This window comes from Lissotriton vulgaris, chromosome 11, assembly GCF_964263255.1.
Source record: "Lissotriton vulgaris chromosome 11, aLisVul1.2, whole genome shotgun sequence".
Taxonomy (NCBI): Eukaryota; Metazoa; Chordata; class Amphibia; order Caudata; family Salamandridae; genus Lissotriton; species Lissotriton vulgaris.
Genome location: NC_141699.1, coordinates 980,728,149 through 980,754,511, shown reverse-complemented (window position 1 = coordinate 980,754,511; position 26,363 = coordinate 980,728,149). Strand labels below are relative to the sequence as shown.

Here is a 26,363-nt window from a genome sequence, read left to right as displayed (position 1 = left end):
GTGAAAAGAGTGCACGAGGAAGGCGAAGTCTCCTCAACCACTGGGAGGCACGGAGGAAGAAGTGAACCCCGATACGTCAAGAGACTAAGGCTCAGACTAAAGACAGTCGGAGAAAACGATAAAGACCGAAAAAGGGCTCAAAGTGAAAGAAGTGCAGCCCAAGGAAAATCGCTGAGAAAAAGCGACAGAATAAAGAAACAGAACCGACTGTATCGGAGCCCTGAATGGACGTACTTTGTGTTGGAGGAGATTGACGAGCCTCACCACAGTGGCAACAGTGACAACGAGTCTATTGCTGATCGGAGTTCGGACGAAGACCCTCCGTAAGAGAACCCCTGAAGTGAGCCTTTGGTACAAAGGAACGAAGAGGGGTAGCAAAAGCCACCTGTAAGCTAAAAATGTCTGATCCGAGTGTCTCTGGGAGATCCCGGTGTGGGTGTCTCAAAACATGTTGTAAGATATGCTTGTGTAGTGTAGCTATGCTAATAGTAATGTGGATAGGACTAACAGTTTTTCTGCCCTTTATGATAAGTAGAGATCCAAACTTGTCCCCTACTGAACCCGAAGCAGTAGATGTAGGGGTTGTACAGACTGCAGAAACACCACGTAGACTAGAAAGACGCGACAAAAGAGTAGGATTGACACACACACGACCTAATTTAGAAGCACCAGATGAGGATGGACTACATTTTCACCGAATGAAGAACAGGACGCATCTAAATGTTTTTGCTAACCTGTTAGTGCATTATGTAGAAGCTATGGAAATAGAAGACTGTTATGTCTGCATGAAGCTACCAACCTCAGTGGCTGAAGGCGTGACATACCACCATCTACCTTTGACCTATGGAATCTCCTGTAGTATATTAGCTAGCTTGTTCTATAGAAGCACCTTGCAGTACTATTATTCAAACGATGACGTAGTATTTTCTGAACTTCCTGTTAGAGGACATTTGAACCGTGTACATACTACAAGTGATGTGACCCGCTATATGGGAGAATATTTCCTGACTATAGGTAACATAGACTTAGATCAAGCAAGAGAAGACAATCTGACCTGTTCACTGCAAGAGCAGGAAAAGATGTTTATAAAGATGGCAGACAGAAGGAGAGAAAAATTTCAGAAGAAGGCAAATGACGAGAAGGATAGAATCCCTAGGTGGGCTGAGCACATGGATAACACCTCAGAAGGCGAAGCCAGTCCTGCCTTGTTGCTGGATTTTGAAAGAAAGGGGAAACTTTGTATCCATAGGGAAAAGACAGAGTACTATAACAATGTATTCATCGGTTCCAGCGAGTGTGAACATAATTATAAGGTAATTGGAGGCTGGGGATTCAAAAATGGGTCAGAACCTGTGTTTCCCGGAATATATTATATATGTGGGAACAAGGCTTATTTCAAATTGCCGGATCACTGGTATGGAAGCTGCTACTTTGGCATTGTTTTCCCGAAAATATACCATGTGAATAACGCAGCTGGAAGCGATGATGAAACTAATGGCTTAGTGCGTAGTAGACGCGAAAGTGTAGGCGAAATTGTAGGTGATATCTTTAGTGCACTGATACCTGGAATGGGGGTAGTTCTGAACACCCATAGAATCTGCAAACTGTCTACAGTAGTGGACCGGTTATCAACGGACACTGCTGCTGGTTTCCTGCTGGTCAATACTGAAATGGTTGCGATCAGATCAATGGTTTTACAAAACCGTCTTGCCCTTGACACCCTATTAGCAAAAGAGGGCGGAGTCTGTAGAATGCTGAAAGCGCAACATTGTTGCACCTACATTCCAGATAAAAGTATCGAATTAAAACAATATGTGAAGAACATAACTAATTTGGAAAGAGAACTCAAACCATTAGAGGTTGACAGTGCCTGGACGAGACTGACTGGAGGTCTCTCCTCTATAGGTAGTTGGTTTACTAATCTAGGTAGAAATATTTTGTGGAAAATACTGATGCCAATAGTCATAATAGGTGTGATTGTATTGATCATTTTTATCTGCTGCAAATGTCAAAAGTGTAAAAAGAAATATACAGTCAATCCGAGGGGGGTGAAAAGAAACATTGATGAATTAGAATTAGAGGAGCTGAAGAGTGCAATTTATAAAAAGGCGAAAAATCACCACTCTCATAGGGAAGCTGAAAGAAAGCTAAACAATAAGTTTATTGAAATTGAAATGGACGATATGAATGAATGAGAAAAGTTGGCATCGGTTTCCTTCATGTAGTGATGATAGTAAATATCATCAAAGAGGGGATTGATGGAGCAAGGATTCGCACGTATAGCGCCTTGCTCGTATGCAAAACCCTTGTCTAAATTGCATAATAATATTAACACCTTTGTTCGTCATTTGTAAAGTGTTTTCCCCTACACGCGGGTGTCCCTAGGATGCTTGCTTGTTTTGTCTTTTCACGTACTAACGAAGCTTGCACTGAAAATGGCTGCTTTGCCGCAATTCAGTCTGCGCATGCGTCGGTCATACCCACGTGATGTGACGCACTCGCATTCTGGAGGGATTCTGTGCTCATGCGCATTGATGCTAAAAATGGCTGCTTGTCTCTCACCACGCTCTTTGCTTACTGCAGCAGCTTTAGCCTATTTGTCTTTTTCGCACTAATCTTTAACGCAATAGTCATTATAAAGTAAGGGTTGGTTAAGTTTTAGCTTGGTATACAGTGCGATCATTTTTATGTATGATTTTAATTTGTTTTCGCTTACTTTTCATGTACCGCGTCTTTGTGGGCTGGGTAATCATGAGCGGAGCCATACTTGAAGCTCTGCTGGGCACCGTCACATGACCGGAGAAAGTTCCAACTGCGCAGAAGCTAAACCTAGCCAGCTGGCTCCTGAAGCACAATGCGCCTGGGAACATCGCTGGGAATACGGAGTCTTACCTTGAAAGAAGCAATACTGTTGCTACCTATTGTAAAACTGTCCTGTAATGCTGTATTCTATGCATGGGAACGTGAACCTGGGGGGCGGGTGTTCAAATTTGAATATTAATCATGTGAAAACTGAATTCTAGGAGGTGGTAATGACCGCACCACCTCTCCTGACCAATCACAATGTGGGAAACTGTCACTTGCAACATTAGTGGGTGGTCTAAGGGTCCCCAAAACCGTATAATTGTCCTAGTTTAGCTTAGGAAAATTGTCCGACTTGTCCGAGTAGCAGACCTGTCACTGACCCTACGATCTCAATAGGTGCTCATTCTGAAAAGTGCTGCGGAGCACTTTGTCCATACTTTCCACAATCTCCTAAGGGGTGGAAAATCCTAAGTGCTGGCGAAGCACTTTGCTGGGGAATTCGAAAATCCAATCGGGGTTTCTGGCGGATTACTTGCAGGAGGGGGTAACGCAGGCGTTGCTGTCCGAAGCTGTGGGTGTTGGTCGTACCCTGGGAGGCCCAGTCCTTGACCTGAACCTGAGGGGTATCCTGTCCTTACTGTCCGTGAGCTGTACCTGCTCGCATTTCTGGCATTCCTTTTCTGAGGGTCCCTGTCCCCGTCTTCCCAACTGACCCGTGGCCAGGGTTGGTCTTCAATCTGATCTAGGTAAATATAGATTGTGGGTTTACGTCTCTCTCTCTCTCTCTCTCTCTCTCTCTCTCTCTTTTATCCGAACTGGTAAAGCATTCTTACCTGTATTATTGCTTTATTGCCATTGCAATTATATGTGTCTGAATTTTAGTTGGTTCCTTCTCTTCCCCCCATCCTTTAGAGAACTCATTGATTTTATAAAACCATAGCATGTTCCCGTTTTTCCCCCTTTCCTTTAGTGGTTTGCAGTGAACTTAGCAAAGAATAGCTTAAATACTTAGGTTAAGTACATGTTCTAGGTCATTCCCAATCCTATGTTCTAGTATAAAATTGCAGTGACTAGTTTTGCTCTAAAACTCCTACCTTTAGTCTCCCCATATATCCTAATGGTCATATTTTTGATACAAAGCTACCTATTGGTGTTGATTTTAATGTTTGATATATTACTCTGTGTATCGCTTATTATCCTGGCATCTTCTCTTTGAATACTTATATAAAAATTTTAACTTCATCAGGTGTCTGTGGTCATTTTACAGAATTGTGGAAAGTATATTACTGATTTTAAGTGTATTGGATGTTAGGCCTGTCTACTATTTTCCCTAATAGCTCTAGGTCCGTCGGAAGAATTGTGCCTGTGGTAAGTCAGGTGCATGGTAAGCAGAGGTAAATCCAAACCTTATTACTCTTAGCAGCGTGCAGGAGGAGAAATCCTCACCCGGATCACCCAATAAAATTAGTGAAATAATAAATAGTGTCTTTTCACGCCAAGGGCCCAGTGCGTGTGAAGGAATTGGTAACTCGGGTGACCTGGGTAAAACTGGCCGGTTAAAAGGTAAGTCTGTATTTTTTTTTCTTTCTCCCTCCTCGCTGCCCCCAATCCGTGCCAGCCGCCACTGAGTCCTATTTTATGTGCTAGAGCCAAAATTGCTCGTATTCAAACACAGTATATCTGGCCTATTTGACCTGGGCAAGATTTAGCAGACATGTAAATGTTCCTGCATTACCAGGAGCTTCTGCTTTTTTTGTTATTATTGGAAAGAATTTCTGGCACGTGTAATCTGTTGCTGTCAAGACTTCTCAGATGAGCTCTCTAAATTTGTAATTCCTACTATAAGACTATAAAACATCAGAACCTGTCAGACAGCGATCAAGGAAGGTTTTAATCCAACAAATAAGCAAATGCCTTGAGAAACTGTAAAAAAAAATATTTGCTTTTGTAGCAAAACAGCTAGCAATAAGCACAACGTTATTAATTTCGCTTTGATATGTTATCCCCTTTTATCAATGATGAGACACTTAATGGTTTTATCGGGCCAATGCTTTAATCCTTATTTTTTGTAAGGGTTTTCATTAACCATAAAACACACACACACATATAATTTGATGTTTTGGGGAAAATATTAGGTAGACAATACAACTAAAACTAGACCACACCTAAAAAATTACGAATAAAAAAGAAACATACCTGCATGGTTCTTCTTTTTGTTAATGTAATTTCAAAATTCTTCCACTCCCAATGCTGTTCTACAACATGAGCAAATATGACTTGTCCATTTCCACAAGCTCCCGCAATTTGCGTTCCATCAATAGACCACGCAATATTAAAAATGCTGCCAGTGTTGGGTTTTTCTAATGCGTACGACCACTGCAAAAGAGATGATACCTGTTAATTTCAAATGCTAAACCACCTTCGGGAATAAAGGTAACACAATTGTACTGTATTAAACATATGTTTATTTGTCTAGAAATAATGCCATTGCATTTCACAACACTGACTGTACAGGGCTCTGAACCTTACCTCTTGGGGGAGATTGCCTCATGCAAGACAAAGCATAAATAAATAAATAGCTTTAGAAAAGCCAATAGGTCTCGACAATGCCAGAGCTGTTGGCCTTGTCAATGTGAATGTGCCATGTTGTCTAGGAACACATGTGCTGTTCAGCATGGCTAAAAGTCAATGAAAGCCCAGAATCACAGGATGTTGAGCTGAAGCAGAGTCTCTTCGCCCCCCCCCATGTTAAGTTTATTGTCCTGCCCCTCCTAACACAAAAAAGCGCTATGACATGGCCTGCATGGGCCGCATCATAGCACGTTTTTCAGTGACTTTCAACCATGCTGTAGAGCAAATCTGCTTCTAGCAAACATGACTAAGACATTCACGTTGATAAGGGCAATAGCTCGGGCTTTGCCGAGATTTACTTGCTTGCCAACGCTTATTTGGTGTGGACGGGGTCTTGTTGAAAAAATGTGGAGTGATAGTGAGAAACAGTTGAGGGGCTTTGAAACGAAGTGAGGATGTGGTGTAAAGGCCAATGCTGCAGACAGGGGAACCAGGTTTGATTCTTGGGATTGGCAGAACCGTGGGTGCTTCTGGGCAAATCACTTATGCTTAACCCTGCGTATGACAATGTGAATGTGTCATTGCGTAATGTGAGTGGTGAGCACTTAAAGCACTCGAATATCATTGGCTTGTGTTTGCGATATGGCAAGATGGAGCTGGCGTTCCAATACCATCTGATCGTGCAAAAAAAAATTAAACAAATGGTGTTCATGTTTTAACAACTTTTAAGAATTGGCGTCCTATTTGGAGAGGATGTGGCCTGAGGGCCAGAGCTTCTGACTGTGGTGCTAGTACAGTGAGTTCGAGTTTTGGCGTCGGCTTAACATCCTTGATTTTGGGCAAATCACTTAATCTTGCTGTGCCAGAAAAAAATGATAACTGTACAAAAAAGTAACCAGTGCTTATGTAAAGCACTCCAATATCTTCGGGTGGTGTTGGCGCAACTGCACAAACACAAATGTGAAAAACAGAGTTGGTGCAGGAGGGCATCTGTGCAGTGGAGTTCAGTGGGGGCAAGCAGCAAAGGGCAGGAGATGGGCATGCAACCAATAGCAAATGCAGGCAGCCAGGGGGAGATTGAGATACCTGCCAGCCATCACAAAATGTGGAACTGAGGTGGAGTCTAGGGAGACAATGGGGGGCGTCCTCTTGGGAGAGGGTCAGAGCTGCCGCCTATGGAGCGGGGAAACTGGGTTTGAGTTTCGGCGTCGGGTTAACATCCTTGATTGTGGGCATATCACAAACTCCCTATGCCCACAAAAATGAATGCGTTCTTGTGTAAAGTAACTAGTGCTAATGTAAAGCACTCCAATACCTTAGGGTGGTGTTTGCTGCTATATAAAACTGCCCAAAAAAGTAACTGGTGCTTTTGTAAAGCGCTCCAGTACATTTGAGTGGTGCTGGAGCTGCATAAAACTGCACACAAAAAATTTGAAAGGCAGAGTCGGGAGGAGGGGATCTGGGAGAAGAGGGGATTCTGTGCAATGGGATTAAGTGTGGCAAGCAGCAACGGGTGTGAGGTTGACGGCAACCAACAGCAAATGCAGGCTGCTAATGTAAGATTAAGTGATTTACCTACATTTACAGTGTTCTCGTGCAAAAGTAACTGGTGTTAATGTAAAGCGCTCCAATACTTCAGGTGATGTTGGAGAAAAATGAAAACTGCACAAAGAAAGTAATTGGTGCTAATGTAAAACACTCCACTACCATTGGGTGGTGTTGGTGCTATATAAAAGTGTATAAAAACACAGGAAGAATCACAATGTTAGGCTGGTTTACAGTAGTGAACATGAGGAAATACATTGCATCAGCAACCAAATTAAATGGACTACTTTTGCAATGGACACCGAGGGGCAAGCAGATCTTGAGGACATCAAGACTCAGCCTGGCTCCTTTGAAGAGAATTTAAATTAAGCAATAATGGCGCATGGAAACACTTCACCAGTACATACGGAAAATTAAGAAAGTGTCCCGCTAGGAGAAATCCCACCCTATGAAATGAGAAGCAACAAGGTGATACACAAACAGTTCAACGATTCTGCACAGGAGAAACATGGCTACACGATTCTGCACAGGAGAAACATGGCTATGCAATTTCAGCAGAAGACAGATACTTTAGAAGCTCTGACATGCCGTGTGATAACGCATACATAATTCACTTGAGGTCTGATATTTTCTAGCTATAAACACCATTGCTGAATGACCACATATGATATAAACATGCACACAACTAGTACCCACACGTGTGGAAAATAAACAGAGACTATGCATTTGTCAAGTAATAGCTGCCGTGCACACCTGCTCCAATCAGCACGTCAGCCATAGACTTACCGGACAATAAAAGACAGAACACCACCATTCACTAGAACGAAACAGACAATAATTGGGGTTTAAAGCAGTGATAGGGTCAGAGGAGGAAGGGATTTATGGACAGGGCAAGCACCTGGAGGTGTAAGGGAGCAAGCAGAGACGTGAGGTAGGAGGTGGAGGAAATGGGAAATCAGCAACAAAGGGAAAAGCAGTGATGGGGAGGGGTCTTTTTGTGGACAGGGCAAGCATTGAGAGGCTTGAGAGAGCAAGCAGCGATGGAAAGGAGGAGGAGGGTGAAAATAAAAGCTGAAACAATTTGCACAGTGGGAAGAGGGGGTGAGCTGTGGATGGGGCATGAGGGTGGGTAGTAGAAGACAAAACTGGTAAAGGCATGAGCACTGTGTAGAGTACTGAAAAAGAAATGTAAATAGTAGGTCCTAAAATAGTCATAAAAATGGGAGCAGTGGATGTTTACAAGTACTTAGTCCATGCTCTGGGGGAGGGCTAAACACAAGAAGAGTCATGACAATGCATGCCAGGGACAAATGGTGACAAAGAATATGAGACAGACAATGGAGAGAGAAAATGGGAAGCCTGTGGGCACGCTGAAAATCACAGATCGAACGCATGTCTCGTCGAGATTGCGCATGCGCTGTTTACAGCCGAGGCCTAAATAATTGAACCGGGTTTGGTAAAGGCTTCTTTTCAATGCCAGTAACTCATGTGATTCTGACAACATTGATCAGAGGGAGAAAGTGTGTGCTGGGGGTGCATGGGCACCGCCTCTCATTTTTAGAGTCTGGGACTTATTTTTCATCATCTTACTCAGAGCAAGTCAGAGAAAGAAGAAAAGAGAGAAAGAAAGAGGAAGAGAAAGACTGGAACACATTGCTAAAGAGAAAACACAAGGAGGATGAGCATTTGCAATGCAATAGGTCTCACAATTGGAGATTTTGAGCTACTGGCATTGTAAATGTCAAAGCCTTTTATTTGTGGATTTTAAAAAGCCTGCAATAATAAAAGGCATTGTCATTTACATTACTAATAGGTCAAAGTTTCTAAAATGTGAGACCTGTTGCATTGCAAATGCTTGTTGTTTACAAGCTCACCATGCTGCGCTTTCACGTTACTAGAGGCCATGCCCCTTTCTTTACACGAGCCGTGTCTAAAGAAAGGTCAGCGGCTGCTATTAAAGTGAAAGCACGGTATGGGGCACTTTTACCAAAAAAAGCATTTGTTTGTTAAGTTGACAAACAAATGTTTTTTTTTTTTAAAGTACCCCATGAAAGCACGCAAGGTACACTGAATGTTGCAGGAAAGCACGTAGTGCCTGCAGTAGGAGAAACGCATTAAAGAAAATAGTGCTTACAGACTAAATAAGATGCACAGTGTAACAACCGAAGTAAAAGGGCCCGTCTTCATGGGAGGTTACAAATGAAGACAAGGAGGTACTAAGGAGAGTCTAACAAGCCTATTAAACAATCAGAAGCCAGCATTTATTAATAACAGCGACACAAGCCAATGACAAATATGGGTGGGGCTTCAAGTTCATACTGCAATAAAGCATGCCTCGCAGAGCAGCACATACTCTGCCCAGGCTTGACCTAAAAAATAACCTCTTACAGTGATGTAAAGAGACAGGAAGTGCAGGGTGCTGCAAGAAGGAGGAATGAGATGGCATCAAAACTAGGCAGCCTTCTCAGGAAGGAAAGCCATTCCAGCCATATTTTAAAGTTGACTTCAGCAAAGTTTTTCCATTTACAGAGAATGACCTTGCACGCCAATGTCAACATGATATCTAGCAGTTGTCGGTCATGTATGTCAGGTAATTGTGCTTCTAAAGGGCCCAAAATGACATATACAAATTCCTGAACGGGTGTGATTCCAAACACTTGTTGAATATACGCAAATACTTTTCTCCAAAATGATCAGCCACATGGAAGCCTTCTAACAAAAAATTGTGGTCCTCCTTGGATGCGTCATCCTCCCACTTTGAGCCTCCATGATGCTTTCCACGTTTAAATGCTTTCCACGCTTAAATGCTTTCCATGCTTGAATGCTTTACTGTGTACTTACTATCGCCTACACTGCGACCCATGTTTCTGTAAACCGATTGCTACTGATATATTGATACATCTGTCCTTTTCTCTTATTCCTCCTTTCCTATTTACTTTCCCTATTTTTCTCTGTTCCTTTGATTATTGTAAGCGTCATTGTGCCAACACTACATCAATCTATGTATTGGAAGATTTATTGTACTGTCTTTGCTTTCATTTTCTCTAATCTTCAATAAAAAAGATTTGAATAAAAAAAATAAAAAATAAAAAACTAGGCAGCCTTGGCATACAGCAAACCTTGCATTTTGCGACTGTGGACTCCAAGAAAAACGCTGGGCCCTTGCACCTTTTATAAACAATTTGAGCGTGTGCGTAACATGTACGTTTAAGCCCTATGGGACCATTGACTCAAATTGGTCAGCTTTACAACAGCAATACTCTGTTATTGGTTACATATGGTCTGCGTTTAAACCTGCCTGTGCCCTTTGTAGAAAATGCTTAGCAAACAGTCTGATCTTTTACAGAACCCAGCTGGTACAGAGAATCTGACTCAGAAACACCAACGGGTCCCCTGGGGTTTGTGGCGAACGACACGGGTATTTAACACCATAAATCCTAACCCTGTGCAAGAATAAACCGGCAGTAAGCAGCTGCAGCAGCCCGGCGCTCTTCCAAAGAGTCCTCTGTGCCATGTTAAAGGTAACTTCGATACCTCCGAAAAGAGAAAACTGCCATTTACATACAAGCGTTGGCAAAGGTCACAGGTCTAAGAAGAAAAGACCACAAGGTTAAAGCTTTGTAGCATTTCAAAAATGAGTTACCTCTACAATGATTGGTTTTTCAGGGAAAGTCGAAAAGAACTATGAAAGTTACCAAACTGTTACCTTGGGTAAATAACTTTTCATCTTCACCAATTAATAGCTGAAAGGACCCCCACGAGACGAGAGTGTTACGGAAGGTCTATCAGAGTGGGTAGCTTGCAAAAATTATAGACCCCTACACACATACCCTTCATTTCCACCCCGAACCCCCAACCATCCAACAACAGACCTGAGTGTACAGAGAAGGGATATTGTGAAGCTGCATGGTAGGCACAAATGGGAGATTTGGGTTTGAGAATTATAAATGGTGCATGATTGATTCAAAACTATTGTAATAAAGAAGAATGCATCTTTTAGAACAATGATCTTGGTTGAACACACAATGTTATTTCTGATTGTGTTTTATGTAATAAAATGGCAATAAAATTTTTTTTTTTTAATTGCCAAAAGAAAACTACTTGCTTATCGTTTTGAGTATAGATTGCAACACGAACGCATTAGCATTGATATCTTAAATGAAGCAGTTCTGGTTCAAGGGGCACCGAACGATAGACTTAGAAGGCAATAATCAGTTCAGGTTTTAAGTTAATTATTGATTACATGCATGATCCAAATTTACATTATACGTACATTTACCACATGTTGGTATATTGTAAAGAGTGGACAAGGTTGCACAAGCCTGTTTACACAAAGTAGCACTGACTTTCCCTCAGCTGATTTGCAATATCAGCAAGGCAAGAGAGGGGAATGTAACATGAATACTGTTGTACAGATCTAGATGTTACAAAAACGACTACCGCCCTGTCTTGAGATCGGTGACTGTCTTTTTGAGAAGGGTGACTGTCTTTTTCCTATTACAATTCAATTAATAAGACTAAACAATGTGAGAAACCTTGTTTTTAAACTGCGTAAACCTTTACAAAAAAGTGTTGCAAAACTTTTTTTTAGGTTTTTGCATCCGCATACTGGTAACTCACCTTTTATACGAAATGTACTCAGGCATATGAGGCAAGGCCGGGTAGCCTTCAAGATTGCCATTCCAGAAGACCTTTCCTGGACCAGCTTCTCGCTTATCAGTTTCACCACAGGGAGGCGGAAAAGAGGGAGCCTGAATGGGTTCACCAAGATTCATACAGCCCTTAGCTCTTGATGTAAGTTTAATAAGGGTTCATAACTTTGCTGTGAATCATTTTGGGCCAGATGAGAATGCTCCCCAGCCATAAGGAAATGTCTAAGAGGCCTGGCAAGACTTCTTCGGTAGCATGCAAAAGCACTGCCCAGACAGTGAGACGGACCCGATTATATTGCTGTGGTTTTCAGGAATCCAAAGAATTGCATGGGGACACAGGCTTTGAAACATGAGGCAATGCATGATAATGTATGATATGCAGCGGCACCACTGGCCTAAGAAGATGATATGTGGCTCCGGTTCCCCAATGTGCAGACAGCTAGTCTGAGTAGGTGACCATGAGCTAAATTAGTTTAGTGGAGAGCTACTCCACAAGACCTATGACGATCAATAGAAAAGGATGAAGGTCATAGGGGGGTTGGAGAGACTTTGCTTGTTCTCATCAGCTGTAAGTTAGTGGAGGAAATTTCTCATTTCAAGGAAAACAAGCACTTTCAAAGACAATAGGTTGAAGGGTGTAACCCTGGAGGGCAGAGACTTTAAAGCCCCGCAGTCAAAGTAGTATGCTCACATAAAGACAAATGGGCCCTGGTTGCTGTGCATTTGGTAGCAGTTTGGCTAGATCCCCGGATTGAACCCAAATGGACGCTCCTCTACCGGATACTGAGAGGCGGGCCCATTACCAGAAGAAAACAAGGCAAAGCAGACAGAAGACCACATTGAGGTCATATTGAGGAAGCATGTTGTTCAGGGCCCATAACAATGTTCAGGGCCCATAACAACCTTGCAGACTACTGGCCACAGCTGAATGTTAAGACACGCCAGGAAATATTCCAGGAGTGTGAATGCATCACCAAAACCAGTCCGATTGGATACCCTGAGAGAGCCTGCATCCCCCATTTTCCATTCCCAGAGGAGTATACATGTTTTTATCCTAGGTCTTGAGGTACTGCCCCACTTCTGAAGTCAGTTGCCCAGATTCCTGAATCGTCATAATCATCTCCTCAGCCGTTAAGATTACCAAGATATCACAGTTAAAAGAAACAACTGGACTCAACCTCTAAATTCCACTTCCCTGGTTTCCACTGGGAGCCGGTGGTTTGAATAAGTGTGTCAAATGCCACAGATTGCTCCTTCCACTCAAAATGTGATCATCTGTTGAGAAATATGGGCTTCTAAAATCTGATATCCCACGGTCAGTAAAAGCCCATTGCCGGGACTAACTATCTACAGTTTGTGACTTTGAATTTGTAGACCAGGTGGGCACAGAAACTAGTATCCCACTGAACTATGCCCAGTGTCCCTCTTAGTCACTGGCCATCTAAGCCTAGGAGCCCCATTACTGGGACATCGGAATTCTTCTGCACCAGTCTTTCTGCACCCCAAAAACCATCATCATTTAACAAATGAGAGTCCCAGATCACATTTGAGTGGTGGACTCGTGTGTACAAACTTTTTTGTGACATATTTAGCAGATTCTCAGCTGGCCGGGGCTCAAATTAACTGTGATGTTCCTCATTCCACTGATTGTCCCAGAGAAACTAGGACAAAGGCTAGACGTAACATAGAAAACTTACTATGGTGCAACACTCTAGCACCTTCAGTCATGGGACCTACGAAATAACAATAGTAAGAGATGTGAAACCTGAAGGCCCCAATGTTATTATTAATATTGCAGCTTACAACCCAAGTGCTATAACAACGTCTGGGGTCGTACTGCGGCCCAGAAGGGGGCAGCTTGTTTGATTATGATCTCAACTGCCTCACGATCCCTATATGTCACTTAAAAAAAAATGATATAGCTCTCAATGAAGTTTCGGTTTAGTGTGAATGAGGATTGTACTATACTGTACCCAAGTTCCTACTCTACTGTTACTTCTTTGAGTAGGGCTTAATTGTGCAGCAAATCTACTAATGGAGAGTCAAGTGTACAATCAAGTAACTTGGTAATCTAATTGAAGTGTAATTAGGACCCGAGGTCTTGGGTGACCAGTAGTAAAGGATCCACCAAGTACACTGTCTGTGCTCTCGGATTGTAACAAGACCCAGATAAGAGGTTAAAATCGTCTTTCAAATGATAAAACGATTATTAACTGATTTAGGAAAATCATTGAATCCCCCCCCCGCCTAAAAAAATGAATGTGACCTTGTGTAATGCAACTTATGCTGGTAAAGCATTCCAAAACCTTTGGGTCGAGTTCGCACTATAATAAAACAGTTAAAAAAAAGTCATACAACATTAAAGTTCTTTAAAGTGTAAAAAAAAAAATTGCAAAGTCACTAAACAAGTACATGTTTTAGTTATACTAATGTACGTTGAGCTTTATAATTACTGAGCATGTTTGTCAGAAGGGAACCGCTCTCTTTAAGTGCTAATCGGGACGGCAGACAGGTCTAGCGACCTCCAAAGAAAGGAATTTAATTAACTGATGTTAACTAGAAGCACATCTTCGGCAAGGGTTAATGGTTTGCGTGGCCTGTAATGGCTCAGCAGGGAGCAGTTTGCTGATTCAGCCCCATTACATCAGGCACTTTAAAAATGTCTGTGGTGAACTAGAGAATCGGGCCTGGATCCCGTCAAACACTAACCATTGTGCAGGCACGTGACTCATTCTCCCTCAAGCGGAACTTCCGCCTGACGTCCAACGCAGCGAGCCCCTTCGGCAGCTGTTTATAAGGGGTTTCTTTCTTGGGGAGGGGGCTCTTTGGGGAATGAGCAAGGTTTCTAACCTTACGAATGAGCCTGCATGTCTGCCAAGGTGTGAACAGCAGGCAGACGACGGATTGAGTTAAATAGATACTTATCTTCACACCGCGGAAGTGTTGCAAATCGTCTGAGTTAGGCAACGGGCTGGATTTAGAATATCGGTTGCTCTTCACATAAAACGTAAACTGCGTACGTACACATGAAACAATGTGCATTCTTAGCCATTCTACTTTATATTTCCAAGGAGAGTATATTACAATAAATCTCCAGACAGACTATATAGCAAATGCTCGGATCAGAAATGGATTTATTTGCCAACCTCTGAATTTTTTCACAACCATCTCCACCCACTCAGAACGTTGCACCCAGGTTCATTCTTTGCAATGCGGAATAACACATGCCCTTCAACGTAGCTTAACAAGACCTCGCTGTTGCACTAGTGGCAGCTACCATGGGCCAGGGTCATGAGGCGGGTCAATAACAGCCAGTATATGGTATATAAGTACAATGGCATTATCCCTTCCCTCAGGAAATTGGCGCCAACAAAAACTCGAAAAGTAATGCGATTCCGGTTTACTTTCTGGGTCACTAACAGATGACATTTTAAGCTTAGGGGTTGAGGTACTTGCTGTAAACATCTACGTCACATAGTCTACGAGTATACAGCTCGTCACATAGTTTACTACGAGTGGGGTAGTCCAGCTGGTAAATGCACTTGCTACAGAGATCTGTGCGCGGTCGCAGGTCTGAATCATCATAAAATAACTTAAAGTGGCAATGCACCAGGACACTGCATGTAAACTGCAGTAGTCCATGCAAGACCGATCAGTGGGTTAGTGCGTTACTTGCAGAGACCCTTGCGTCAAGCGCAGATCACAAGTTTCCGGTTGGTAAAATAATTCATGGATTTAAGCGGTGTCTGCAAATAGCCGTAGCTTTCAGTCATTGAATGTTTTAAATGAGTCGTTACTTAAAAGTTGATCACAGGGGCGTAGCTAGAGCTTGTGGCGCCCGGGGCTACCCCTCAGATTGCCGCCCCTTTGGGGGGGGGGGATGCTGGGGAAAAAGGACGGTGAGCACTTGAAAGATGTCCGAGAGACACGTAGTATTGCTGCTAATAGCTACCTCGATCATGCAAGTTACATGCACATACATGTATGGCAAACATAGCGAACGAAGTTGGATCTACAAGCATTTCATGAATTCTCTGGACTCTCATCAAAAGGCTCTGTTTTTGAGTTTGAAAAAATATTGGCAATGAAGACGAGGAAAACTTCTAAATATCAGGAATTACAGCCATTTGACCAACAAGAAACTCCAAGAACTTCTTGAAACTGCTGCAGAGCACCAGAAATGGAAGGACACTAACCCTATTGCTCCCTCCTGTAACCGGACTGTACTGTAAACAAATGCATAACCATGATATTACACAAGTTATGAGACTCAGACAGAGCCCTGCACCTGCTACTGTGATAAATCATGTGACTGCTGAGGTAAAACTAAACCACCAGGATTCAGGCTCATTGACTCCGGAAGGATGATCAGACAGAGCAGCCCTGCAGATCGATGCTTTTTATGTGAAATTATTTTTTTCAGATCATGACTCATGTAGTTAGTAATAGGTCATGGTGCTACGGGCAAGTGGATGCGAGTACCTGACACAGTGCTTTGTAGGACTAAGGGGAAGGGTGGGCTGTAATAATGCAGAAGGGTTACCTCCGCAGTTCTTAACCTCTCTGCATAGTTGCTGCATGACTCACCTTCTGAATGGCCTAACCTTTATTATTTCTTTTTTCCTCAGAACCACTGTTCCTACATTCACAGCCTTTCTGCCTTTGCATGTCAATGGGACAAGCGGCTACAAAAGTTAACCGCTCTTGCTGACTGACAACTGGCCAATCATATTACACAGACAGCCTTAGCCAGTCCCAGTTTTCAGGCAACAATACCGCATTGCTGGCAGCAGTTCAAAACCCATACCTTCGGAAATGTCCAAATAGAAGGCCGAGAATGGAAAGTGATGTTGCTTAGAAATCGTACTCTCTAATACAACATCGATCACTTGCTTCCCGGTTTCAAATTCTGTAGACAAAGTGCTGTTTTAGAGTGAGGTTTTATAATTTTGTACCATGATCTACACAGCCTTGCTCATTGCTAAATATAGATTTTTATACCGACCTGAGTGCTACCTCATTACCACAGGGTCACTTTCCACGTACATTTAATGCCACTTTTTATCTTGCTACCAATATTTTTTTGCATGCATGATGTCAGTTGCACCACGTGCTAACCACCTGTTACTGTCACCGACTTACTTAGTCGACTAAATCACTCACTTTTACAGTTCTTGGAGGACTCGCTCTGCTGCTGCCCAGTTCTTCCAGGCTGGCCTGGCTGCGCCTGCTGGTGTGAGCCCCTCGTCCCGGGCGGCCTCCGGGCGCCACGCTGGCCTGGCTGGCCACCCTGCTGACTGAGTTGGCCAGCTGCCTGCAGTATCTGTTTTGCGCCATGATAATCGCTGGATGATCGCATCGTGTCGGAAGGCTGTGCCACTGAGAATCACTTGAGTCTCGTGCAGCACACAGCCTCAGATTCACGCGCTGCCACTTGCCTACTTCCTCTCTCTCCCTCCGAACGTCACGTGACGTCAGACGCACTCTACCCCAGCACATCCGCGGCCGCGGCACTGGAGGCCTGTTACCTCCGCGGCCGCCTTATTAATTGATGGGACACTGTGTTCCTTCCTTCCAGTGCATCGTTCCCAAGAATCCCAAATATGTTTTAAAGAGCGCAACAGGCCTCCAGTGCCGCGCAACGGCTGCCGCCTCAAAAATGGTGCCGCCTGGGGCGGACCGCCCCCCTCGCCCCCCCCTAGATACGCGGCTGGTTGATCATATTGATGCAGGTACCAGTATAGAGTGGTGATGCTTCAACAGGCCCAGCCCAGAACCCAGCTCCTGCGTAAATAATGGAACCGGGGTTCAGACGGTTCCCACTCTAAGCCAGAATTGACAGCAAGACCTTGGGTCGTGTCTTGTTCTGCGGAGTCGCTTGGATTTATATTCGTGATAATATCGCAAAAAAACAAAACATTTAAATTAACACACTTATGGTTGCATGGTTAATGCACAGATCATAGTTCCCAGCTGACATCTGCTGTCACAAGTAAAAAATCACAGCAAGCTGCTCAGCTTTCTATCATTCCGTCGCTGGGAACTTAGAACCTCTAAGTTAGATAATAGATCGCCCATGGTGGTGTCTGCAGCAAATACAAACTGCAAAAGCCACGTCAGAGAGTGCTGCCTAAAAACCGGTATTATCAAGTTTGCAAAGGTTTTAATCTAATATTCTACAAAACCTGCATCATTTTTCCTCAAAGTGGACACCACAAATAAAATTATAGGAATAGCGGACATTTAGGACTAGCTCACGATCTGACCCAGCTCCACTTCTATGACAGTGAAGACAGATAATAGGTGCATAACATAACAGGCAGCATGCAAACCCTGGGCGGTTATTTTATGTGCTTCTATTCGTTGTGCAGTTTAGGACTAACCATATTAGAAGGGAAAACAATGACTCCTCTTGGTGAGCAAAAGAAAGGCACTTTATTTGACATAATTTCTACAGTATGCGATACCGGATGTATATCAATCAATCAATCAAGCGTTTGTTGAGCGCGACTACTCACCTGTAAGGGTCTCAAGGCGCTGGGGGTGGGGGTGCAGGTTCCAGTTCATCAAGGAGGGGATCTGTCGAAGTGCCAGCATTTGAGGTTCTTGCGAAGATGGGGAGCGATGTTGTCTGTCTGAGGTGAAGCTGAAGGGCGTTCCAGGCTCTGGCCGCGAGGAAGAAGAAGGAGCGTCCTCCCGATCTGGTCTTTCTGGTGCGGGGGACCACAGCGTAGGGGAGCTGAGCTGATCATAGGGTCCTTTGGGGTGCGTGGAATTTGAGTTGGCTGTTCAGGTATGCTGGTCCGGTGTCGTGGAGGGCCTTGTGTGCGTGGGTGAGCATGGGGAGCCAGTGGAGTGTGCGCAGATGCTGGGAGATGTGGCAGTGTCCTGGCAGGTTAAGGACCAGTCGCAGCGGCGTTCTGGATGTTCTGTAGCCTGCGGGTGAGGTTTTTGTTTATTCCGGCGTAGTGTGTTGATATAGCTGAGTCTGCTGGTGACCAGGGTGTGAGTGACAGTCTTTCTGTGTTCGAGGGGGATCCATTTGAAGGTCTTACGTAGGAGGCGGAGGGTGTGGAAGCAGGAGGACGAGACTGAGTTGATCTGGCGGTCCATTTTGAGCTCGGAGTCCAGGATGATTCCCCGGTTGCGTGCGTGGTCCGTAGGGGTTTGGCGGGCTTCCGAGGGCAGGGGGCCACCAGGTGTCAGGGTTTGGGCCTATGATGAGTACTTCTGTTTTGTTGGTGTTTAGTTGTAGGCAGCTGTTTTTCATCCATTTAGCGACGGCTTCCGTGCCTTCTCGAAAGTTGTGTCTGGCGGTGTTGGGTTCATTGGATAGGGAGAGGGTGAGTTGGGTGTCATTTGCGTATGATACAATGTTGAGTCCATAGGTTCTGACGATGGGGGCGAGAGAAGCCATGTAGAAGTTGAAGAGGATAGGGCTGAGTGAGGACCCCTGGGGTAATCCACAGGTGGTTGGTGTAGGGTCCGAGAGGAATGAAGGGGAGTCTGAACAGCTGCATTCAGCCGGAGAGGATGGAGCGGATCCAGTTGAAGGCCTTGTCCTGGATCCCTGCGTCGTGGAGTCTGTGTATTAGGGTGCGTTGAGAGACTGTGTCAAAATCTGCTGAGAGTTTGAGGAGGATGAGGGCTACTGTTTCTCCTTTGTCCAGTGGGGTGCAGATGTCGTCTGTTGCGGCGAGGAGGGCTGTTTCTGTACTGTGGATCTATAGACCCCCCTCTCTGTGTGTGTGGATATATATATATAAGATATATATACACAATTATTACTGCTATCCACTCTAAGTAATTAAGCGGCACCGCAGGGCTCAATATTTCAGTTTTATTTCACCATTTTCGTGCAAATTCACACAGTATATATATATAGGCAGGAACTATTCAAAAGTATTGCGTACCTGGAAGCTCTTCACTGCTCTTGTGCAAACACGCCGCTGAAGAAAGGGAAGCACTCCTGAAACGCGTCCGGCGTTTATTGACTTTGGAATGCAATATGGACTGTGAAACCTGCTGGCAAGCTGTTAACAAAATAAAGTAAGCTGAAAAGAACTCGTGTGGCTTTGTTTCGAATTGGACATCCTGACTCGAATTAATTATTGACGGCCGGTCCGGTCGTGAAATGGGGCCCACTGCTGTGCAGATCCAAACTGACGCCATAGCGGTTTGTCAGTGATGGGACGAGAGATCTGGCGCTCTACAGGGGAGCTCCAGTGACGCCGAAGTTGACAGCTGGAAAGCGGGGCAGGTTTCGGCCATGGCGCATTTCTTTCCACACGGAGAATATTGAAATTGCCAAGATATGAGCATGAGAAGACACCCACTGGGGTAAAATAGATATGCACTACAGATCCCAAGAGGCCAGAGTGATGGCCACGCCCCCAAAGAGGCAGGAACTATTCAAAAGTATTGCGTACCTGGAAGCTCTTCACTGCTCTTGTGCAAACACGCCGCTGAAGAAAGGGAAGCACTCCTGAAACGCGTCCGGCGTTTATTGACTTTGGAATGCAATATGGACTGTGAAACCTGCTGGCAAGCTGTTAACAAAATAAAGTAAGCTGAAAAGAACTTGTGTGGCTTTGTTTCGAATTGGACATCCTGACTCGAATTAATTATTGACGGCCGGTCCGGTCGTGAAATGGGGCCCACTGCTGTGCAGATCCAAACTGACGCCATAGCGGTTTGTCAGTGATGGGACGAGAGATCTGGCGCTCTACAGGGGAGCTCCAGTGACGCCGAAGTTGACAGCTGGAAAGCGGGGCAGGTTTCGGCCATGGCGCATTTCTTTCCACACGGAGAATATTGAAATTGCCAAGATATGAGCATGAGAAGACACCCACTGGGGTAAAATAGATATGCACTACAGATCCCAAGAGGCCAGAGTGATGGCCACGCCCCCAAAGAGGCAGGAACTATTCAAAAGTATTGCGTACCTGGAAGCTCTTCACTGCTCTTGTGCAAACACGCCGCTGAAGAAAGGGAAGCACTCCTGAAACGCGTCCGGCGTTTATTGACTTTGGAATGCAATATGGACTGTGAAACCTGCTGGCAAGCTGTTAACAAAATAAAGTAAGCTGAAAAGAACTCGTGTGGCTTTGTTTCGAATTGGACATCCTGACTCGAATTAATTATTGACGGCCGGTCCGGTCGTGAAATGGGGCCCACTGCTGTGCAGATCCAAACTGACGCCATAGCGGTTTGTCAGTGATGGGACGAGAGATCTGGCGCTCTACAGGGGAGCTCCAGTGACGCCGAAGTTGACAGCTGGAAAGCGGGGCAGGTTTCGGCCATGGCGCATTTCTTTCCACACGGAGAATATTGAAATTGCCAAGATATGAGCATGAGAAGACACCCACTGGGGTAAAATAGATATGCACTACAGATCCCAAGAGGCCAGAGTGATGGCCACGCCCCCAAAGAGGCAGGAACTATTCAAAAGTATTGCGTACCTGGAAGCTCTTCACTGCTCTTGTGCAAACACGCCGCTGAAGAAAGGGAAGCACTCCTGAAACGCGTCCGGCGTTTATTGACTTTGGAATGCAATATGGACTGTGAAACCTGCTGGCAAGCTGTTAACAAAATAAAGTAAGCTGAAAAGAACTCGTGTGGCTTTGTTTCGAATTGGACATCCTGACTCGAATTAATATATATATATATATATATATATATATATATATATATATATATGAAGTCCTGTATCGCTCGATGCTGCCAGCATCCCAGTTCCACTGCTCCAACTGGAAAAACGAACAAGCCAGACCCAGATCTTGTGCAAAGATAAGTGTTTTATTCCATTAAAAAATAACACCCAAGCAGTCCTGCATGACGCGTTTCGCCTCTAGCCAGAGGCTTGATCACATGATACGTTACTAAATCTCGAAGAGGGTACTTAAGGCATTTCTGAACCACAAAAGGGCGGATCTTTGTAAAAGTTATCCGCCCACCTTAACTCTTTGTTATCTCTCATTCTATATATGGTTAAACAGTGGTGTTTGAATTAATATTTACAACAATAAATGGCGCAGTGCCATAATTTTCACATTTCAAGTTCAGATAAGACTCATATATGGTACATTGAATGTTCTATAGATAAATAGAATATGAAATAATGCACAAACATATGAAATTACAATATGTGAGGAAAAAAAAAATATATATATATATATATACAGTCTCATAAATAATTAAAATTCATGATATATACATACTATTTACAATAATATATATAGAGAGAGAGAGAGAGAGAGAGTATCACACTCACAAATATATATTTCATGAATGTTGAAATATGTTAGATTATAAACAGTGTGGGGCGAGTTATAATTTCTTACTGTACTATTAAACACACTTACATAGTGAATTCGTTTTTAGTTGTGCTTCACATTTGGCAGGGCTGCCTTCGAACGGGCTACAGATCTGGCACAAAAGATTGTCTGTCCTGCCTAAGAAGATAATGATTTAATGACTGAAAAGTAAGAGCTCTGCCAGAGGGCCTGGCTGTCTCCTCTCCATCCCCCATGTCAAGTGTGCCATTTAGCCCTGCCCTTCTCTGGGAGACTAAGGAAAAGGTTCAGATTTCCCAAAAAGTTTCTACACCTTACTTTCAACACGAAACGAATCCCAGGAAGGCCAATCTTAAACCGATTTTATTTAAAATTTCGTCATAACGCCATTTACTATTAAAATCCATTTAATGAATGCGTTTACTTTTCCATGCGTGCCCTTTACTTGTTGAACTGTCTGAGTAGAGCTAGACTAATTAAAAGATTGATAAAAAAAATACAAGAGCCCCTGTGCCGGGGGGAAAAGGTTACTGCTGCTGCTGACTCAGGTCTCCCTTTGTTTGGACAGATCCTTTCAGTGCAGATATAAACTATTCCCCAGCAACCGAAGGATGATTCGAGAAAATCCATTCAGTGTATTTATTTTTAAGGGCTCTTATGGGATTTTCCTCCCACTTGTGCACAAAAAAACAACAGCACAACCTCGTCTACTGTTAAAGATTACAAGGCAGTGATTTAAATTGAGAAAACGCGCCCCGCGCATTCTTTATAACTTCGTATACAGAATTATGTTAAACGGACGGTTTAGTCTTTATAACTCTCCTTAAATAACGCATCTAAAAAAACATTATTGAACAGACGGGGAGTGAGTACTGTTAGGCGTACAAATAAATGCACGTCACGCAGCGTCGGCGCCCTTTCGTCACAGGTCGACATTATGGGCCTTTTGTGGAAAAGAATCGCCTTGGGGTGTTATCAGCTTACGGCCGAATGATAGAACGGTGATAAGAAGGCCTCTCCTATTCAGAAAAGCGTGCACGCAGGATTGCCTCATTACATTTTGCTAAGCGCTATAGAATTTTAGGAGAGGAAAAACATTCGTTAAAAAAACCTTGATTTTGGATGTCAGAATCAAGTTTGCTACCTTTTAAGTAGCAAACGTGGGAGCTAGCACTAAAAAGACAGTTTGGGATATGGAGACATTCTACGTCACGCAGATGAAGGACCAGCCAAACTGCACTGCGCCCGTAAATCTGAAGAGCCCTCGTGTAATAAGAACAAGCATTGGTAAAGCCAGCACATCTGGCTTGCCCTGTGAAAAGAGGTCTGTGGAATATAACCCAGTGGCAGTCACCTTCAGCCAAGGGCGAGTGGGGGCGGGGGGGGGGGGGGCGGCGGCGGCAGGGCGAGGACAGATCTGTGCTGTCAGGGCTTGCAGCCAAGCCCATGCTGTAAAGCTAATGGCACAGTATAAGGATCCGCGAAAGGCTGTGGCCCTGTATTGATCATGTTAGCACGTGTGTCTGCAAGCCAGATGCTAAGAACGCTCTGAAGGAGGGACAGAAAAACCGACTGAGAAGCATCTCCTGTAAACTCTCTGACTCATCTTATATTCCCTACTGAAAACAAACATATGTTGTAGGCTGAGCACATGACTCAAGCTTTCTCGAAAATATGCCCCTGATGAGTGTTCCCGCCAAAACGCAGTGGGGCACGCAGCTACTTTTGTAATTTTTATTATGTTTTAACTACTTAAGTGCAATGGTGGAAAAGTATCGTATGGATTAATATTTCTTGATTACACTTTTGTGATTACATTTGTGGAAAATGGAAAGGAGCATTGTGGCACGCATGGCTGTGTGACAGAAGACACAGACCAACGCTGACCTGGTCTTATAAACCTAGTTGGAGGGGCAAGATGGAAAAATAAAAGAACGCGGAATTTAGGAGTGTAAATTGATGCTATGGTAAATAATAAATCAAGTGAAATAGTATTTCCTCAAAAACCTTTCTCGCCTATGGCTATACAGACATGTTTGTTGGGAAATTGTGCTGAAAATTGCACAATGTTGCCACTGTTTCCTCAACATTATCTTGTGGTAGGCTACCTGTACCAATTCTGGTGAGAGGCAGGCATAGATGGCAGATCATAACATTGTTTTCGAACCCAAAGTACCTGTTTTTTTTATTTAGCAAATTGAAGTACAAATGGGCTGTGAAATGTCCTATTTAGCCCAATGTTTGCATTTTTTTCTCAGGGAGGGTGGTGGTGTTATTCCCCCAAACCCTCCTGAAGTCAGTATGGTTGCACTGTTTACTTGCTGCAATTGAGGGCATGGGTTACGTCCCACCACAGTCAGTTTTAATCAGCTATCTGTGAAATTAAAATTAAAGTGAAAGAGCTAGTCGAACCCACTTAGTTCTCAATAAAGAGCTATGAGGAAAAGTTTCCCCTCCTACAGTGAAAAGGTGTAGTTATTGATAGCAACCAAGTTCCCAATATAATGTAACCACACCTAGCTGTTCACATCCATGTCCAGAAGTTGATGGTGGGAGCTCCGTGTGTCTGCTGCTCCAACATGCTCCGATTATGAGCCATGACTTGTAGCTCAAACAGTTGCCGAGTAAAGTCTGGGCCATCTTCTAGTCATCATTAGCTAACCTAAACTGTTTAAAGAGAGCACTAAACATTGTTTTCAGAAAGAGACTACTCTCAGTTTAATGTCAGTTCCAAACACCACACTGTAAAAGTTCCCAAAAAGACACCAGAGATCTGAGGCATTTAATATGGCGGCCAAGCAAGGATGAATCCCTCACCATGGCATCATGAAGAGACCTGCCACGTGCGTGGAGAAACAACAGTTACGCCAACTGGCGGTGGGAAGGAGCTGCGGTGGTATGGAACGCAAGAAGACACTGGGTTGGCAACCAAGGGAGCATGAAGGGTTAAAAGCTTCAGCTGAATGATGAAAATTGGGAGAAAGTACTAGCTAGTTGCTGGGCACAGAGTACGAAGAATAATGGAGATACCAATCTGGTTAGTAGAGACTGATATGACAGGCGCTCTCAAGAGAGCCAGGCAAGGGCCAGGTAAAAGAGGAAGGGGGCAGGAGTGAACTCTGTTTTCTTTTCATGCTCACGTGCTTCCAAAAAAAAAAAAAATCACACAAGGCTGTAGAGTCCGAAGAGTCAGAGGAAGATGAGGATCTTTCGAATGAAGTAACAGACAAATTAGTTCAGTTAAATCTCTTCAATCTTCTCTGCATGCAACAATTGGAGAACTCGGTGACGTGATCTGCATATTGGAAAGGGAATTAGAGACCCTTCCAGGTAGAGTTCTTTCAATGCAGCAAACAACTCACAAAGTGGAGGAGCGTGAGAAAATGCTAGAGTGCTCCTAACCCAAGAATCAGGCGGAGTGGGGGGACATCTCTAACTTCCGCCCTCATGTCTACACAGGGCACAAAATTGAGAGCTTGGGAAATGTGTGCAGAGGAACGCAAATGCCCATTGTAGGATTGTGCCTAACCCAGTCCAATGATGAAAAAGGTGATATAGTCCTTGCCCTGTTGAAAGATGTGGTTATGCAGCAAGGTGATGCTGAGATGCTGCCCTTCAAAAGAGTCTTCAGTCTTCCTACTGGGGCCAAGCGAGATGGGACAGGGCGGTCAGACAACCATGATGGTAATAAGATCCGCAAGTGACAGATGTTTTTTCCAAGTGGTAGCTTAATAGAGAGATTTGTCATTTACTAATCACAGGATTTATCTGTTCCCTGACCTGTGCATGGGGACACTGTAATGGAAGCAGGTGTTGGTAGGGATAAGGAAGGAGCTATGGAAGCTCCAGCGACTGAGAGTAAGCGGGCATACCTAAAAATGAGAGCTGGAAGGAAAACGCTTTTACACACAAGAACTCTGGTGGCACATTTTTAGTAAGCCTTTAAGTTAGAGCTTGGAGCATAATGAGTAGTCAGTATAATGGTGCTATGAAGCTCAGCTAGGAACTTTGCTGAGATCTTCGCCTGAATACACCTTCACTCGTTTTTGTTTTCCTTGGAGAGGCACTGATCCAGAGAAAGCACAGTGTTTATGTAAGAAGGTACTCTGAAGGTTAGCTGACAATAGCCAGACCTTTCCTTTAATTTCTATGTGACCTCATTGATTAAGCTGCTGCGGTCTTTCAATATAAAGATATAGAAATATGCCTTTTAAACCTCAGATTTCTAATTTAGTCAATCAAGGTAAGGCTTGATATATTTTCATATATGTTAAGGAAGATCTTTCTTGTACTGAACTTTTCACATACATTGTAGGCCCTGATCGCCTTGGTGCCATCAAGACTTGATTACTCAAATGGGGCACTGCACAGCAATGACAGTTAAACAGATTGCAACCATTAAAACATGTGGGTGCAAGGGACCCCAATGGACCAAAGTACTGGGAGCACGTTTGAATGAATGAAAGAAATGAATGAACTGAAATAATGAAATGAA

The 26,363-nt window shown here is 43.8% G+C and overlaps 1 protein-coding gene across 1 annotated transcript in view; it reads right to left on the bottom strand.

Moving 5' to 3' along the window:
- The window catches only part of IFT80 (intraflagellar transport 80), a 474,284-nt gene that overhangs the window by 256,088 nt on the left and 191,833 nt on the right, over positions 1–26,363 (bottom strand). The window contains exon 9 of the mRNA XM_086944208.1: positions 5,002–5,181. Within this exon, the coding sequence (XP_086800334.1) occupies positions 5,002–5,181 (180 nt within the window). The remainder of the gene's footprint in view (positions 1–5,001; positions 5,182–26,363) is intronic.